At 44.8% G+C, this 19,425-nt stretch overlaps 1 protein-coding gene across 1 annotated transcript in view; it reads right to left on the bottom strand.

Annotated features, from left to right (window-relative positions):
- The window catches only part of LOC310789917 (ecto-NOX disulfide-thiol exchanger 2-like), a 224,687-nt gene that overhangs the window by 168,159 nt on the left and 37,103 nt on the right, over positions 1 to 19,425 (bottom strand). Inside the window, exon 3 of the mRNA XM_083651635.1 lies at positions 6,161 to 6,250. Coding sequence (XP_083507761.1) covers positions 6,161 to 6,194 — 34 coding nt within the window. The 5' untranslated portion in view covers positions 6,195 to 6,250. The remainder of the gene's footprint in view (positions 1 to 6,160; positions 6,251 to 19,425) is intronic.

The raw sequence follows: 19,425 nt of genomic DNA, 5'->3' as shown, positions 1-19,425 counted from the left end.
AACTTGAGACGAACACATTGAAGCCCAGCATCTTCTGCCCGGCCCTCCACCTCACGCGCTCTTCACTTACGCAGGTGTGGATAGCAACGTCTGAAGCAGTTCGAGACCATCACAGCATCGATCTTCAGCCAGCGCTACACTTAACACAACGGCAAACTTCTCTCAAACACAAGTGCAGTTGAACACGTCGTCGCCACATACACATCTGTGTATATCCTCTCTGGCTGTGTATTCTTTGTTTGTTTACCGCCACACCAGTGGGCGGACATGAAGGCTCAAGAAGTAACTGTAATCTACAGAAGCTAAAAATGGAGAACTACAACCAAAATCAATGGCTGCGGTGGAAGAGGGTCAAGGTGACTGAGGGAATATTAGAAGCCATTTGATCGACCCTAAAGTTGCCTATACGCTCAAAATGATTTTGAAGAGCTGACCACAAAATGTTAGCATGGACATGTGAACAAGGGCAGGGAACAGAGAAGGAAATGGAAGATGCTTTTCCATGAAGTGATATACGATGCAACCAAACCTGTGATATTTTAGACCTATAGGGATATAATAGGGATGGGAAGGGATGTATCGTGCATACATGTTTGCGATTTCCGCTAGGGCTTATAAAAAAAAATAAAAAAAAAATCAGTGGGGTTTTCTCATTTGCATTGTTTGAACACTAGAGAGTACAAGACTAGCAAGTTTTAGTTTAGGATCATCACACTTGCAATGAACCCAGCTGAATTCAAAATTGCGTATAGACATTGTAGGCGACAAGATGGACTCAGGCAAAACTGAAATTGAGGAGTTTTGCCAGGACAAGTTTTACTCCTGTGTGGCAGCATTTTGAGTTTCCAATTAAGGAAGAAACTAAGGATGCAGACCTTTTACTAACAACAGCAATTTATGTGTGCGTGTTTGTTGAGGTGGGTGGAAAGATGCTTGCATGCATGTGGGAGTTGGGTCTGTATGTGAGCTATGTTGTGTGTATTAGGATTCCCATGATGTCACATTTCCTACCAATATGGTGCTTTGCAATAGATACAGCTAATTGGCTGTTTTTGTGTTTGTAATCACCACCTGTCCTACCAAGATGGCCGTGTGATGATGTAACAGAATACTATGAATAGGTAGGTACAGTATGTACATGTATGTGCATGTGTATAATATGTATGTTTGTTTGTTTGTTTGTATGCATGTTTGTTTGAAAATATACTGTATATGTTCCCAATCTCTGTCTAAGAAATGTGCTACATAAATAAATAAAAATGTGCATGTACATATTTACTGACTTAATTTAAAAGGGCATAAGCATAACTAGTAAGATTCCACAGATGGTCAGATGGTTCCTATGGCTGTATGACATAGCTGGCATATCTATGTGTGAATAAATCATTCAAACTGTAATTGTTAGTGTGTGCATGGTAACTGAGGTGCTAACTCACCTATTGCCATTGGTAGTGCATGAAAAGTTGTTCATTGCAGCAGCACAGGTGCTACCTCCAGTATATTAAACTGGTTGTAATCGAGGATCATAGGCTGTGAAATTCAAAACACAACATTCAGAGATGAACTGTCAATGCCAGATGGACGACATGCCTGCGCTAGTAACGTCCTGCTGACTGCCGCAAATTGGCTCATACTTTTATATGGCACACTTTCAACTGCTTTTCTGACCTAGCAACTGAATTTCTTTTCTTTCTTTTCTGATCAAGCAGTTGAGCTTTTTCCACAAACATGTCCTTTTGTTCATACAAACCTGGTGAATCCCCCCCCCCCCACAGCAAGGATACCATGGCCTTAAGTCAGTGTTCAATTAATAAAGAGAGGGAAACTTGACATCTTTATAACCTCACAAATTGACCTGAGACTACTTCAAAAGTGCCCAATGCTCCTGAATAGGGAGAGCAGAGATTGCTGGATAATTAAAACCGTTGCAAGCAAGAGCAAGTAGACCTGATAGAAAAATTAGCAGGATACAGGGTAGAGAGAGAGAGAGAGAGAGAGAGAGAGAGACAGACATTTGCAGGATACAGGGTGGGGAGAGAGAGAGAGAGATTTGCAGGATACAGGGTGGGGAGAGAGAGAGAGAGATTTGCAGGATACAGGGTGGGGAGAGAGAGAGAGAGATTTGCAGGATACAGGGTGGGGAGAGAGAGAGAGAGAGATATGCAGGATACAGGGTGGGGAGAGAGACATTTGCAGGATACAGGGTGAGGAGAGAGAGACATTTGCAGGATACAGGGTGGGGAGAGAGACATTTGCAGGATACAGGGTGGGGAGAGAGAGAGACATTTGCAGGATACAGGGTGGTGAGAGAGAGAGAGACATTTGCAGGATACAGGGTGGGGAGAGAGACATTTGCAGGATACAGGGTGAGGAGAGAGAGAGAGAGAGAGAGAGAGAGAGAGAAATGTGCAGGATACAGGGTGAGGAGAGAAAGAGAGAGAAATGTGCAGGATACAGGGTGGGGAGAGAGAGAGAGATATGCAGGATACAGGGTGGGGAGAGAGAGAGAGAGAAATGTGCAGGATACAGGGTGGGGAGAGAGAGAGAGATATGCAGGATACAGGGTGGGGAGAGAGAGAGAGAGAAATGTGCAGGATACAGGGTGGGGAGAGAGAGAGAGATATGCAGGATACAGGGTGGGGAGAGAGAGACATTTGCAGGATACAGGGTGGGGAGAGAGACATTTGCAGGATACAGGGTGGGGAGAGAGAGAGAGATTAGCAGGATACAGGGTGGGGAGAGAGAGAGAGAGAGATTTGCAGGATACAGGGTGGGGAGAGAGAGAGATATGCAGGATACAGGGTGGGGAGAGAGAGAGAGAGATATGCAGGATACAGGGTGGGAGAGAGAGACATTTGCAGGATACAGGGTGAGGAGAGAGAGAGAGAAATGTGCAGGATACAGGGTGGGAAGAGAGACATTTGCAGGATACAGGGTGAGGAGAGAGAGAGAGAAATGTGCAGGATACAGGGTGGGGAGAGAGACATTTGCAGGATACAGGGTGGGGAGAGAGACATTTGCAGGATACAGGGTGGGGAGAGAGAGAGATTTGCATGATACAGGGTGGGGAGAGAGAGAGATTTGCAGGATACAGGGTGAGGAGAGAGAGGGAGAGAGGAAAACAGAGAGAGAGAGAGAGAGAGAGAGAGAGAGAGAGAGAGAGAGAGAGAGATTTGTAGGATACAGGATAAGGAAAGAGGGAGAGAGGAAGAGAGAGAGAGAAATTTGCAGGATACAGGGTGAGGAGAGAGAGGGAGAGAGAGAGAAATTTGCAGTTTACAGGGTGGAGAGAGAGAGAGAGAAATTTGCAGGATACAGGGTGAGGAGAGAGAGGGAGAGAGAGAGAGAAATTTGCAGGATACAGGGTGAGGAGAGAGAGGGAGAGAGAGAGAAATTTGCAGTTTACAGGGTGGAGAGAGAGAGAGAGAAATTTGCAGGATACAGGGTGAGGAGAGAGAGGGAGAGAGAGAGAGAAATTTGCAGGATACAGGGTGAGGAGAGAGAGGGAGAGAGAGAAATTTGCAGTTTACAGGGTGAAAAACTCTCGTAACGGACAAGCCCGTCTTTTATTGTCACACGAACACCACAATACATGCATGCGGCCACAACACACTCATGCTGACGGTGGCCGGTGAAAAGTGTCCTCTGCATTTAACCCATCCAGGCATGTCCTTTCCTCCGGGGGGCAGGCCAGGAGCAGTGGTCGCTTTCTCGTACAGCGCCCGGGGACCAACTTTGGATGTTGTCGTCACTGGTCGGATGACGATGACGATCTGATCTTCTGCATGTTTTTAGTGGGGGGGGGGGGGGGGTTATATATGGAGGAACCCCCTGGGGGAGCACGGGGAGAACATGCAAACTCCACACAGAGAGAAAGGCCCTTACGACGAGATACCCCACCTGGGCAGTAGGCACTGAAGATATGGGGGGAACACAACCACAGCGCCCACAGTGTCCCAGGCGAGAATCGAACTCAGGACCTTCTGACTGTGAGGCGACAGCGCTACCGACTGCGCCACCGAGAGAGAGAGAGAAATTTGCAGGATACAGGGTGAGGAGAGAGAGGGAGAGAGAGAGAGAGAGAAATTTGCAGGATACAGGGTGAGGAGAGAGAGGGAGAGAGAGAGAAATTTGCAGGATACAGGGTGAGGAGAGAGAGAGAGAGACATTTGCAGTTTACAGGGTGGAGAGAGAGAGCAATTTGCAGGATACAGGGTGGAGAGAGAGAGAGATACATTTGCAGGATACAGAGAGAGGGAGAGAGATAGAGAGAGAGAGGGAGAGAGAGAGAGGGAGAGAGGGAGGGGGACACTAGAGGGAGAGCAGAGCAGACCAGTGAAAGGGAAGGAGAGGGAGAGGGCAGATATGAGAGCTGAGCGGCCTGCATGGAGCACTGTGTGAGAGTAATAGGAAAGGACACGCTCATCGGCCAAAGCCCAGCAAGAAATGAGCCTTTCATTGCCCCTCTGTCCTCTCTCGCTCTCTCTCTCTCACTCTGTCACTTTTCTAACACTTTTCACTTTCTATTCTTATGCTTATTCCCTGCAGCCCCATCCCTCCCAACACAGCACTACTTCTGCCTTCCATGCTTCGTTGAACCTCTGACATTAAACCGTGTGATTGCTCTGAGTTCAAGTGAAAAGACGTGCACACACTGCTCTGTAATATTGCACTGTCTGCCATTCACCTGAATAATCCTGTCAATAATTATATACTTCCCAACACTGTTCTCTAGTTGTGTCTTTCAATTGTTTGCCCCATCATGCAAAGGAAGAGATTTCCTGATACTGATGGCTCAATGGGGAGACATTTCCTGGGGCCAGACCCACTCCACAGAGTTGCGTTTTGGCCGCTCTTGGTCTGGCATCATCATATGCAAATGCCTTTTCCTCTGTTGAAAGGATGCCGAATCAATGAGCACCAGGGGGGACTAACAATTAGCCAATCAGCGTCAATAAACAGTGCAAAAGGTGGGCGCCTGGGTAGTGTAGCGGTATATTCCCTGCCTACCAACACGAGGGTTGCAGGTTCGCACCCACGTGTTTACACCCACCTCCGGCTTGGTCGGGCGTCCATACAGCATGATAGTCTGTGGCTGCGGGTGGGAAGCTGGATTGAGGGTATATGTCCTGGTCGCTGCACTAGCGCCTCCTCTGGTCGGTCGGGGCACCTGGTCGGAGCGGAAGGGAACTGGTGGGAATAGCGTGATCCTCCTATATGCTACGTCCTGCCGGTGAAGCTCCCCGCTGTCAGGTGAAAAGAAGCGGCTGGCAACTGTGCATGTGTCGGAGGAAGCATGGTGCTAGTCTATGGCTCTCCCCAGATCGGCAGAGGGTGGCGCAGCGACCAAGGCAGAGGGGTGTTGGGGTGTTGGGGGGGTTTCTCCCGACTGGATTAACTAATGTTAGATTCAGGCAATCCATTGGTCTCTAGTGATTGGTTAGTTGAAATGGAATTCACCTGGGGCATTCCCCTCATACTTAAACAGAGGGCAATCTCAATCTCTCAAGACTAGAAGATGGAGTGTAGCGAGTTGACAGTTCAGTCTGATATCAGGCTAGGTGGTGCTAAGTGCTAACACTGCTGAGCTTAGGGCTTTGTTTTCCACATGCTAAAGATGTATGCACTCATAGAGCCGCACGTTGCTTTGGATAAAAGTGCCTGTCAAATGGCCTATTTCATGTTATATTTGCATATCTACCTTCACCAGATGAAATGAGCCTTCATTTTCATGTCATTTTCTTGACAGGAGTGTGTGTGTGTGTGTGTGTGTGTGTGTGTGTGTGTGTGTGTGTGTGTGTGTGTGTGTGTGTGTGTGTGTGTGTGTGTGTGTGACAACTTTCCACATCTAGAGTGTTGTGTGAGTCATATCCGTAAGCTTGAACACAGTTTGATCAGAAGCGTTGACAGCGACACTAAGAAATAAATGAGAGGACACAACCCAGGTTTTGATGTAGACACAAAAACAAACCAATGTCGAAGACGGAAAACCCAAATACCATCAAAGGAAAAGAATGAAACCCTGTGAGAGGGGATGGCATGTCTAGAGGTTAAGGCAGAGGAGAATAATTGTTCAGAGATTTAAGGAAAGTCCACTAGAGGAGCAATGAGGCTTCAGACAGACAGACACGACACACACACACACACAAACGTGTCTTACCTGTAGAATGGCTTGTTCTGTAGTCTTTGTACATCCTGGAGACCCGGGGGCGTGGTGTGTGATCTCAGCCTCTCTAGACTTGCAGCAGTTCTGTTTTGGAAAACAACAAGAAGGATAAGAAAGGTGTGATCAGTCAGTGTTGGTTCCGTTTAGAAATGCACTGCAGAACAGAGTCTTTACGCTACAACCCGACAACCCCCACTTATCTATTCTGTAGCCGTACGAGGACGCTGAGAGGAGCGCGTAAGAAGGCCTTCAATAAAAAGGCATTTGTCTTGAATAGAGAAAGAAGACAAACGGTGGAGAATGTAATTCATCCGCTTCTCCGGGAGGCACGACCTCCCTGCTTTGTGGAGCAGAGGCTGATCTGAGCCAGAGAGGGCTCCGAGGCTGGCCAGGTCCCATTGACTGCATTATTAACACTCAAACTGGGGGACCGGCATGAAGGAGATACACAACGCTGCCAGAGGGATGCGCACAGAATGTAATGTATTTCCTTCCACTGAGAGAGAGGGGCCCTGAGGGTCTCGTGATGACCAGAGTAATTGGCTTTCTCCAGCTATGATAATCTGCATCAGTCATACCACGCCAATACACTCTCAGGCCAGTGAGAAGGTCACAGTGATCCCCACACCTCACTCCAGTCTGCTCACAGCCATTACCCGAATTACCACCGGCAGAACACACAAAAAGATTTCTTCTGCAGCCGTGCAGTTTTACTTGCCTCTTCAGTAAGTTTGGTGACTTGACAAGTTGGACTTTTTATTGCAAGTATTTGCCCTTTTGACTTTGAATTGCAGCATTTATGAAAAAGAATACGTATGACTCTTTGGTCCCATAAAACTGCATTTACTTTTAATTCGCCTCACATATTGATTTTTGTTTTAGGTAGAAGACTATATATACTCTGACGTGTCTAAGATCAAACCAAATGAAATCTCCACACCTCCCTCACATAGCCTTTCATTCTCCATCCAACCACTCAGTGAAATGCCAGAAGCCACGTGTGAGAAGTAGTGTGTGAATAACTTTGATCTACAGTCTCAAGGTAAAACATTGATACATAACATGCTGCCTCTGTTGTCCATTCCTACAGCACAGTAGGGGTGTCAAAAATAATCGATTATAAGATGCATCGCGATGCGGACGTGCACGATTCTGCATCGATTAACAAATATCAAAAATCGATTATTAAAAAAAAAAAAAAAAAAAAAATGTATCAAATAAAATAGAATGTAAGTACATGCAGTTGTTTATTTTAATTATGGATCATAATACAATGCAATTCCAAATGCACTTTTATTTTAAAAGTAGCCACACAGTGAGAAAAAAAGAAAGTGAGAAAAAATAAATCATGTATTGCGGAAAAAGTGATGCATCGATTTAAGATGCATCGCGATGCATCGTGATGCATCGTTTAATCGAATCGAATCGAATCGTTGACAGATGAATCGTAATCGAATCGAATCGTGAGGCCAGTGAAGATTCACAGCCCTACAGCACAGCCTGAAAATAATTTGTCTCTGCTTTCATGTTCTTGCAGACATTCTTCTACAACCTGTTCCTGTCTTATCAGTTGAGGGAATGTAACAGTGGAGTTGGGCCTCAGTCAGTTCTGTCTAAGAACAAGAACAGATTCTGGTTCTACTGGCTTGGCCCCAGACGGAAGCATGGCAGTGAATTATGGGCAACTGTTTTGATCGATCAGACTATTTAACTGAGCCAATGAAACGTAAAGCACTATATTATATTATTGACAGATTTTTAAATCACAATCATGGTGGTTAACTCAGCAGTTTGCACTTTTACCAGCATTAGAATGACATTAGAAAGTGTTGTGGTCTGGTCATTACTGCAATGCTCTTAAACTCCATCAATGCTCAGCTTGAAAGACACACCTCTTCCTGGCCCCCTGAGCCAGGGCCAGCCCAGGTTGAGCTCCAACACAGACACGCCTCTTTCTGGCCCCCTGAGCCAGGGCCAGCCCAGGTTGAGCTCCAACACAGACACACCTCTTCCTAGCCCCCTGAGCCAGGGCCAGCCCAGGTTGAGCTCCAACACAGACACACCTCTTCCTGGCCCCCTGAGCCAGGGCAAGCCCAGGTTGAGCTCCAACACAGACACGCCTCTTTCTGGCCCCCTGAGCCAGGGCCAGCCCAGGTTGAGCTCCAACACAGACACGCCTCTTCCTGGCCCCCTGAGCCAGGGCCAGCCCAGGTTGAGCTCCAACACAGACACGCCTCTTCCTGGCCCCCTGAGCCAGGGCCAGCCCAGGTTGAGCTCCAAGTACACAGCGACAAAACTGTTCCTGACTTTTACCTTCCCATCACAGTGAATAATGGCCAACAGCACAGAAACAGCAGCAGTGTTATCAGAGTCCAAAGCCCTTAACAAGTTTCCTCTTTATGAAGGGAAACTGGCCAGAAACACGGACTGCCAAGTAGATTCAAATCTTTCCACTTATACTATTTGTCTAGGGTGACATCAAAACTGTCGTTTTTCCACACTTAGTTTTGTAAGGTCTCCAAAGAACAAAAGGATATCAGAGACAATCTGATGAACTTATGTGAGTAGATGTTTATGAGTGAATGAGAGAGGCTTTATGATGCAGACACATCTACCGTATATAATAGTAGAGTTGACGGTGTGTGTGTGTGTGTGTGTGTGTGTGTGTGTGTGTGTGTGTGTGTGTGTGTGTGTGTGTGTGCAATGTTGGGCTGAACATTTGCATAGCGGTGGGTTATGATCCGGCGAAGGTCATGGGCAGATCGTAAAGTCCTGGAACCACCTGAAAAGTCCTGGAAACCACCTGGTCCTGGACACCACCATCATTATCGGCCAAGCAAGTTGCAAGTTTTCTATAAAAACCAAACAAACAAAAACAAAAAACATCACACTTGATTCAAAACTACAGTAGAATGACCGCACCGCAGAGTCCTGCACCGGGTCGGGGTTCCGCGGGGCCCCGCCGGGTACCCGCAAAAAAAAAGCGGGGGGCGGGTAAAAAATACACTTCTGTAAATTGGTGGGTCGGGCGGCGGGTACAAATTAATAAATGCGGACGGGCGGCGGGTGGAACAACGACAACGTATGAGCCTTGTATGTTTTTCTGTTGCACTCAGATGGAGGCAGGGGGGGTGTGTCTGGCAGGGGGGGGTGTCTGGCAGCTGGTCTGACTCGAACAGGAGAAAAGTTTCTGACGCACGTTTTCGCAGTTTGTTTACATAACCGGCATTGTTTCAAGTATGTGCATACTGTGCAATGTGTGACGCTATATGGACTGCACAAAACATTCAAAACTCAGCTGCGGTCAAGGTGATTGATTGGAGACAATACGAGTCGGACAGATAATATAGTAGGCTAACGTTAGCTTCCAGTCAAACATACACACTGGCTGTTTTCATAGCAACAGGCAAGAACATGTCATGGATGGATAGCGTGAAAGTGGAGAGGTCTCATCCCAACGTGGATTTTGCTGTAACTGTGTGTCTGATAACAGAGCTATCCAGCTGGTTAGTGAGCTAGCAGCTGCTAAAAACTAATTAACGTACATCAGCTGACGAGTCTCGGCCAGAAAGACTGCTGTTCGCCTCTCGTGTGAAACGGTGGCAGTTTCATTAGGTTCACTACAAAATGTTTGCACTGCAGATTAACGGTTATTATATATATGCGGTTCCGGGTCGGGGGGCGGGTCTCATGTCTGCGGGGCGGGGTGGGTTGCGGTACTGATTGATCATATGTGCGGGTTCGCGGAGCGGGGTCGGTACTGCACGTCGCGGGGCCGGGCGGAACCGGGTCTTGAAAATCAGACCCGCGCAGGACTCTGCCGCACCGTGGATATATGCCTCTGCCAACAAGTGAGCAGTCGACATCCATGTCTGTCCAGACTTTGACGTTTGAGCCAGATGTGAAGAAATTCCGTCAAGCTGTTACTGAGATATGGCGTTACCGAGCTTGAAAATTGCATTCATGAGGTCACAGTGACCTTGACCTTTGACTATCAAAATGTAATCGGTTCATCCTTGAGTCCAAGTGGACATTTGAGGCAAATTAGATGAAATTCCGTCAAGGCGTTCCTGAGATATCAAGTTAACGAGCATGAAACGAGCATCGTGATGTCACAGTAACCTTGAACTTTGACCACCAAAATCTAATCAGTTCATCCTTGAGTCCAAGTGGACGTTTGAGACAAATTGGAAGAAATTCCGTCAAGGTGTTCTTGAGATATCGTGTTAACGACCTTGGGAATGGCGTTTGTGAGCTCACAGTGACCTTGAACTTTGACCATCAAAATCTAATCAGTTCATCCTTGAGTCCAAGTCGATGTTTGAGGCAAATATGATGGAATCCCGTCAAAGCGTTCCTCAGATATCGCTTTAACGAACATCGGACAGACGGATGGACGTATGTACGGACAGTACGTATGGACGGACAACCCGAATCCATAATGCCTCCGGCCTGGCTATTGCCGGCGGAGGCATAAAAAATAAAATAGAACTAGGGATGCACCGATTGCCATTTTCTTGGCCGATTCCGATTTCCGATTTTTGAATAGTCTGACTTGCCGATACCGATTTTTGCCGATTCCGATTTTTTTTTCTAAAAACAACAATTGACAGCTTACACAAACGTTTTTGTAACTTTGTTTAAAAATTAAGATTCATAGAACAATTCTTACATCTAATGGGGATCCAAATAAACAAATAAACAATTCTTATCATTTGCATGAAGTAGGACCTTCTCACTCAAACACATCTCAAAATAAAAGTGTTCCAGGTTAGGCTACTGGACAGAGCTTTTTTGTGCAAATACAATGAATACAAAAATTAAATTAAATCCAATAGCCTATATCCCACAGCTATCATGCATTTACTTTTCCAAAAGAAAACAGGTGCAACAGAACATCAAAATGATCCATGGACAAGGAGTTTATAGACTGGCTCCAGACCAGTCCTCTTGAGTAGAGGGGAAATGAGTTTATGAGTTACAGTAACGATCTTCAGTCTGAATATCAGGCGGAGTTTACACACAGTCCGAAGTTTGGTATGCGTATTTTTATCTGCCATCCGAAAAAATATCGTCACGCACAGAAAACGTTGCACACTTGTGAGTCCGATGCATTTTTATTATTATGTCCGTCGTTCTCATGTCGTTCTATTTGCAATACGAAACAAATAGTCTCTCCTGTATCCACGTCACGTTACAACATGACTTGACAGGCTGAGGCAGCAGCGCTGATGTGGAATGGAAAAGCAGGTCGGGGAATGGTTATCATACTGGACACAATGCTCGCGTTCACCTCGCCAAGCCGGCTGTGCGCGGTGGCGGGTTGCTGGAGCACCGCTTCCCGGGGAGAGAGAGCAGAGAGAGAGGGGCCAGTGAGGTGAAGCGAGCCGCTCTGACTGGACTCCAGCCGAGCGGGACTCGGCCGCATCTCTGTCTCCACGGCTTATTTTCGACTTGCATGTGTGACAAACTGCGAGCTTTGTCTACTTCACTGACGGTGAAAAAAATCCACAATGAGGAAGGTATGCTGGCGTGTGTGGTGTGGTGGCTGGGTGCCTGTCTCGGTGCTTTGGGGTGCGCGCACGTCATGTGAAAATCGGCTCACAGAATCGGCTATTTAGAGTGACCGGAACAGATCACCGATCGAGGCCGATCACGTGAAAATCGGCCATTTCCGGTCACGTGCCGATCGATCGGTGCATCCCTAAATAGAACCCTTATTCCTTATGATGGTCTGCAGGCTGCAACCCATATCTTGTTAGTGCAATCATGTCAAAATCCAAAAGTGTGTAAAAATGTGTGCTGGTCCTCACCTGAGAAAAGCAAACAATCAAAATAGATTTTCTTTTGTTCTCTTCAGTTCCACATATATTGTGCTGCATGAAATGTCTTGCAATGTTTCAATTATCGCAGAATCATCACTTTATCGTTCATGATACCATCATTAGCGAAGGCCAAGTATCGTGATGATATTGTGTCGTGAGTTACTCTGCGATTCCCACCCCTAATAAACAGCAGAACAGAATAACTCATTCTGCACAACATGCTACATTCATTAGCGATGCAGGACCTAAACCTTCTGGCACAGGCACTTCGATCTGTAGGTGAAACACCCAAGTGGCAAGGCAGAGAACACGCCCAGAGCAGACCATCCACCACACCACCACAGTAATGACCCAGAGCAGACCATCCAACGACACATGTGAAATGAAACTCCAGCCCCTAAGAAATCACAGCTAATGAGAAGAATTATACACATACCCCGCTCACATTGTGAGTAGGACAGAGGAATATAGCTTAATATTTCACTATCAAATCCACATTAGCTTCAAACTTTGGAAGAAATATGACAGTCATTTCTAAATGGAAAGAATATATATGTTTTCCTAATTGGAAAAATAAATAAAATCCTTGTTTTCAAAGGTGTTGTAATTACAACAGAAAAATGCATATCTTGTGAGAAGAGAAGAAATATATGCTGAACTCTTTCTCAAAATGTGAAAGGAGGTTTAGATAATCAGCTTGGCAACTAGTTAGTGCATTTCTGTAAATTGATGTAAGGTAAGGTGTGATGATAGTTTAAAGGTGCAATTGTGTAGTGGTCATAAATATGTCTTAAAGGGCAATGTACGCAATGTTTGACATGCTTAACTGGTAAATCAATAGGGCAAAGGGGAAACAATGTGTCAGTTATACGGCTTCAAAATAGCATTCAATGTAATGTTTCCCGTGCACCGTCCCACTCCCTACATCAACCTTACAGCTATTCATTATCATTCAGAGAGTGTTTCACGTTTTAACCTAGACTACATGTATTTTCACACATAGCTGAGTGCATTAGTCACCTTGATCAATTCTGAATGAAAGCGCAGAGGCCAGACAGACACCGGTGTCTAGCAGAGATCAGGGGATCCCCTCTGTGAAGAGAGGATTATCAGAGTCAACCGGCCCACATTGTGATGGAGAAGGGAGATACCACACAACAGCTCCTACAGGTCCATTCATCTTCTGTCTCCAGTCGGCCCAGAGAGGCAAAAGCCAACACAGACTCTGCATCAATTCCCCAGCACTGGATTAATCATACTAACTTCACCAGAACTGATCCATACTTCACAAGCAACTCTCTCATCCCTTTCCTTCCTTGCAAGCGTGCCTCAGCCTGCATGCTTATCTCAGTGATGAAGTACCTCATCTCCTACACAGAGGCAACAAAACCAGGCTTGCAGGTTTTTTACATTACATTTGTAAATCATGGAAATGTGTAGAATGCTTCAAGTAAGGGAAAAAGCAGAAGTGCTCATAAATAGAACCATGTTGTGTGCTTTGTCGAAGTAAATACTGAACACACTGATGAGCTGTGCTCATTATGCCATTCAACCACTTAATGTTGCACAGCTAAGCTCCACCAATAATTAGCTTTGTTGTTGTGATGTATCATGTATGGACCCATTTCACAGCAACCATTTTCAGGTGGTAAGAGCAGGAAGTAAACCAGGTGTAACTAATACACATAATTACGCTTCCATTCTGTTTAGGTGTTCCAGTGCCAGGGCCCTCGTTAATGCTAATGATTACACCTGCGTTACTTCCTGCTTTACCACCTCAAAAGGTTGCTGTGAAATGAGCCTAATGTGTCAGCCTCTAAACTAGGACCAAAGTCATATCTCAGTATTTTTAGGCTGAATGGCGATAAATGATAAATATCTCAGTGTTTTCTATGAAGTGGGCTAAATGTTTGGTTGTAACGCTGTCTATCAATTAGAGGTTAGATTCTCTGCCTGAACCTGAGAGCAGCCCGACCCAGCCTGTGGGTAGGGCCCAGGTCAGGGCAGAATTTCCCCCTCTATTCCTCGGGCCCAGGTCGGGCCGGGCCGGGCTCGTGGTCAGATATAATAGCTGTTTTTTATATATATAATTGGGGTAATATTTGGTGTGGTAATCAGAATGTTATAACATTGTAACCTTAAAACCTTATGTATTCATAAGACTGAACAGACAACATGGATATAGTTTAGATAAACAGCCAAAATTCAGGTTCGGGCCGAATGTGATGGGCCGGGCCGGGCCGGGCTCAGACAGAACAGGCTCAGGTCGGGTCAGGCTTGTTTTTTTGGAGCCCGATCTGAGCTCTACTATCAATAACACATTTAGCTTCAAAATCCACTGTTATCTTTCATTTTAGAGATATGTCCATCATTCAAATCTCCCACAGCTTTGTTTGCATTCTTACTGTGCCAACCAGCATTTGATCAGACAACAATTAAAGTGATTGCCAGCACCTTCAAAATGTGAGCCGACACAGCAGCCATTTTTCCTGAATAATGTCTAAATATGTAAATCCCCTGTTTATTATCTTCCTTACCCTCAAATAAATGACTGTTTTGCTTTGCTTTTCACCACCTGCTTCAGACATCTTCTCAAACAGTAATCAGTGAAAGATCCATATAACAGTGAATCTAATTTAAAAAGTGGGCGTATAAAATGCCTGGAAGATATTCTTGTCTAGATGCAAATATAACTTGTAATTTTACACCAGCAGTCTACCTTTGAGACTCCTTGACCTTAGCTTTTCAGGAATGCCAATCAAACAGTGGTGCAACGTGGTGTGAATATTGTACGAGTACCTGCTGTAGTTGTGTGACCTCCTTCTATTTGTTGTTGACAACTAGTGAACTGAGGCATGCTGGTGTCTCTTGAGGTGATGATGTACGCTACCTTTTGTAGTGAAATTATTATCCCCATGTGTCACTGTCATGGTAATTAACTGCTGCTGCAAGCGACGGGCTGATGCATGACAACAGAATGTTGTTTAACAGAGGATTAATTTTATTTCATTTCATGTGATTCAATGGAGGGAAAAGGCATAATTTTCAGCATCCATGAGTCACAGAAAACAGTAAAGATAAAATAAATGAATGTGTTTATTCAATGCTATGTAGCCTATGTTGCGTAATTCTGTGGATAAGCAGATTGTATAGGCTATATACTGTGTCTCGGGGTTGTCTGGGAATTAGGCAGCTTGGGGTAGAGGGATGAAACACTTTCCCCCCTGAATATATGCATTAATTGTTGCCATTAGTAAAGGCAAGGCCTATCTTCTGGGAGAAACTAATGGTATCACATGAACTCTCTCTGCAGCATTTGATTGCACAGGAATCTCCAGTTACTGCTCTCCAACAAATGCACCTATCGCTCATGGTTTGCTTCAGCGGATCCATAGATACGAACAGGAATGTAAAACCGCAGATGATTATCACTATGTCGTGGATATGTGTTGTTAAGAGTTTTATTTATTTATTTCACACTGAACGGAAAGAAATGCTTGCTCGCTGTCAGACTTATTCAGCTGCAAAGATGCTGAACAGGCAGAAATCTAAAAACACAAGTCTGATTCTAACAAAGAATAGAACCTAAAAGTATATGATACAAGGTAACAGTCAGGGTATATAATATTCTACCTATAATAATAAGCAGTCATTAGTTGCATATAAATCTTGAAAACAATAGTCTATCAATGATCATCATTAAATTAGTTATATTCCAGATTTTATTTTCTACATGACGAAATTCACACAACACAAGCATGACTCAAGGGGCCTCATCATCACAGTATATACTGTACATCTACACACAACATATGTTACAATTACTACACATTTTTACTAGATTACATTACGATACTACACAAATACAGCATATCTTAAGACTGTGGGAGGAAACCGGAGAACCCAGAGGAAACCCACGCAAACACAGAGAGAACATGCAAACTCCACACAGAAAGGACCAGGGGGTGGAGTTTTCTAACCAACAACCTTCTTGCTGGACACCCCTGGCCGGTTGCACCAAGTGGTCTTAACTATGCCTGGTCGTAACTCCTACGTCGGTCTTAGTTAAGACCAGTCTTTAGAGTGGATTTATGCCTGTTGCACCAACACGGCTTACGTCTGGTCTTAACTACGCCGGTCGTAGCAATGCGCGTCCATGTGAATTGCCAGGGAATGCACCCTGATTGGATGATGTTGCAAAAATGTGCCTCGTGACCTGCTTGGAGCGTCACTGTGCCACTATGCTCTATCAGCCACTACTGTATGTGCATCACTACACCCTCCCTCATCCCACTCTCCCTCGCCAGACAGACAGTCGGAATGAAATTGAATGTAACGTTCCCAATTCTATGTATTAAATTCTAAAAAATTAACAGCAACATTTGGGAAGGCTAAGCCACACAACTAGTTCGTTATAATCTAACATCATGCTTCGATGGCTGTGTTACGACGGTGACGGTGACGATGACGGTAAGGACTCAAAAAGGTCTCCGCTGATAAGACACGGAGATCTCTGTTACAGGCAGGCTCTACGCCTCCTCCTGACCAGGCGTAAGAGTTACGCCTGGTCGTAGTGAAAATAAGGCTTAAGCCGTCTTGGTGCAACCGGCGTAGCTGTTAGGTCGTAAAGTTACGACCAACTTAGCTTAACACATTCACTGCCAGCCGTTTTTTTTTTACTGTAGGTAGCTTCTGCCAGAGGGTTTTTTGTGAACACAAAATATCTCAAAAGAACTAATAGAATGTGTGCTTTCTCTGTCTAAAAGAGTTAGTTTGTAGAGTTAGTAGTTATGTGTATATTAGCCGTTGAGTATAGCATGGTTTCAGCGTCTGAGACTGAAAGCTGAGATAATCGCAGTTTTGTGAAATTCAATCAAACAGGCAGAACAGTCACTTTAACCATTTATTTTTGGCATCAGTGAGACATCAGACATCTAAACAATATAGTTCTGAACCCCCTCTCCTTCAAACTCCTCCCTCCGTGGGCGTGTCTCTGGTGGCTTTCAGCAGCGTTTGTCACAAGCAAGTTTCTTCTGCTGCTGCGAGTTTGAGCAGCCTCCCTCCCTGGCGGCCCCCTCGTCGGCGAGTCTGGATGGGGCTGCTCGTTTCTTGGGTTTTCGGTTGAGAGCTTTGATGAAGCTTTGTGCGATTCTGGGCTTTATGCTGCGTGTTTCAAAGTGTGTTTTGCACCCAGTCTATTTTTGGAACCCCCCACCATTGTGCGCCCGTGTGCACCAGCGCGAAAGCGTTTTCGCCTACAGTATGAGAATGAGGCTCGTTCGTTTTCGGTTGTGAGCTCAGCTGGAATGAAGCTGCTTGCGATTCCTTTCTGCTGGTGTTTCAAAGGTGTTTCAAAGTGTGTTGCACCCATAATCTATTATGCAAATTTGCAATCCCCCACCGCCAGCTCCCAAGCGCGAAAGCGAAAGCGTTTTCGCCAATCCATTTTCATGAGAATGGCTTCCTCACACTGCTTTTTGCTTGGCTTCCTCTAGTCTGGAGAGCACTGTCGCCACTTAGTGGGTCGGTGGAATGGGTTGTACACGTTCGGTGGCTCCAATATTTATATAAGAGATGTAAAAGGGTTAGATCAACGTCCCACCATCAACTCGTCATTGGCAGTCAACCGTTGGATTTTTTTTGACGTATCAACTCGTCAATGGCAGTGAACGTGTTAAGACCAGTAAGACCAGTTGGTGCAACTGGCCCCTGTACTACAGTATCTACTTTCTATTTACAGTATTCTATATAACCAAATCCATACAATAAAAGCTATACATGTACTAAAAAAACCACAAGAGGGACCTGTTCCCACTCCAGGCTAACCATACAGTACAGTATTTGCTAATGAGTCCATGTTGACATGCTGGAGAGATGACTCGGTCAAGCTTTCCTGCACACAGCCAAACAAGACATGTTTGAAAGCTGGCAGCAGATATGATGATGCCCAGATATAAAAATCATTGTAATAAAATGAATACACAAAAACACTGAAGCAGACATCTGTGCTCATTGTGTGTATGGAAGGTTTTGTCATAATATTTCTGACTAAGAATTTCTGACTTTTTTTTGTTGGTATGTAGGTTTAAAAAAAGGCACAGCAGCAAATGGCACAGCAGGAAGATGTGTATGATTTTCTCCATACCATTTCTATTGACCGATGAGTCACTTGTGTGGTGGTGTGGTGTTGACATTAAACTATAGGCTAGATTGATCATTACGCATGTCGCCATGTCACAAAAGATGAAAAATACTTAGGTTGGGAAACAAGCCAGAGAGCAGAGAGAGGCCAATGAGAGGGCAGAGCGCACAAAGCAGGCAGATCTGCTATTCCCCAGCTGACCCATGATCAAAGACACAGAGCTTGTTCAATTAATGGTGCCTCTCTTCCTCACTTGGATGGACCTGGTTCAGACTGAAAACTCTGATGTTGTGCAGAAATGTTCTGCAAATGTTAACGGTCATACCCGCCGGGCCAAAACACATAAATACTTTTTTTTAATCATACCTACTGTAGACATGAAACGAGCTTGTAAATACGAGGAAACAAGAAAACGCAGGCATCCTCAAGCACATGTGGAAATGGTATGTTATTATGGTAGGTTAGTGAAAAGCTTGTCGAGGTCTAGATAGCTTTGATATAGTATTTAGTGGCTGTTAAGGTGTTACATAAAACAACTGGAAATAACCGCTTTGCAGTTGTATGCCTCCGCCAAACAAGTCAAGATGCAGTTTACATCCATGTCTGTCCAGTCTTCTTAAAATATATGTAGTAAAGACTTTGAAGGCATTCCAGTGATAAACATGCCATCTTCACTCAGAGACTATTTTTTACAGAGGAGTCAGATGACTGATGGAGAGCTTTGTCACATGCTGCAAGGACAAGCTCAATATCAGCCAAACCAATGAGGTTGTGGTGGACCACCAGAGGAACAGAGGGCAGGAAGTAAAGAGGGTGGATTCATATAAGTATCTTGGGGTTCAAATCTACTGTATATAATTAATGCAATTATTAAGTAAAGGATTTTGGTTTCTGCAAAAGTAAGTGACAGCACGGCTGTCGCCGGCGGAGGCTTAAAAAGTGAAAATATGTCAGTGTGTGTACTGTGCATACAGAATATATTAATATGTCAGTGTGTACTGTGCATACAGAATATATTAATATGTCAGTGTGTACTGTGCATACAGAATATATAAATATGTCAGTGTGTGTACTGTGCATACAGAATATATTAATATGTCAGTGTGTACTGTGCATACAGAATATATTAATATGTCAGTGTGTGTACTGTGCATACAGAATATATTAATATGTCAGTGTGTACTGTGCATACAGAATATATAAATATGTCAGTGTGTACTGTGCATACAGAATATATTAATGTCAGTGTGTACTGTGCATACAGAATATATAAATATGTCAGTGTGTACTGT

The sequence above is a fragment of the Poromitra crassiceps genome (assembly GCF_964638095.1).
Source record: "Poromitra crassiceps genome assembly, chromosome: 15".
Lineage (NCBI taxonomy): Eukaryota > Metazoa > Chordata > Actinopteri > Beryciformes > Melamphaidae > Poromitra > Poromitra crassiceps.
The sequence above is the reverse complement of the archived record's forward strand: the minus strand, read 5'-3'. Positions and strand labels throughout refer to the sequence as shown.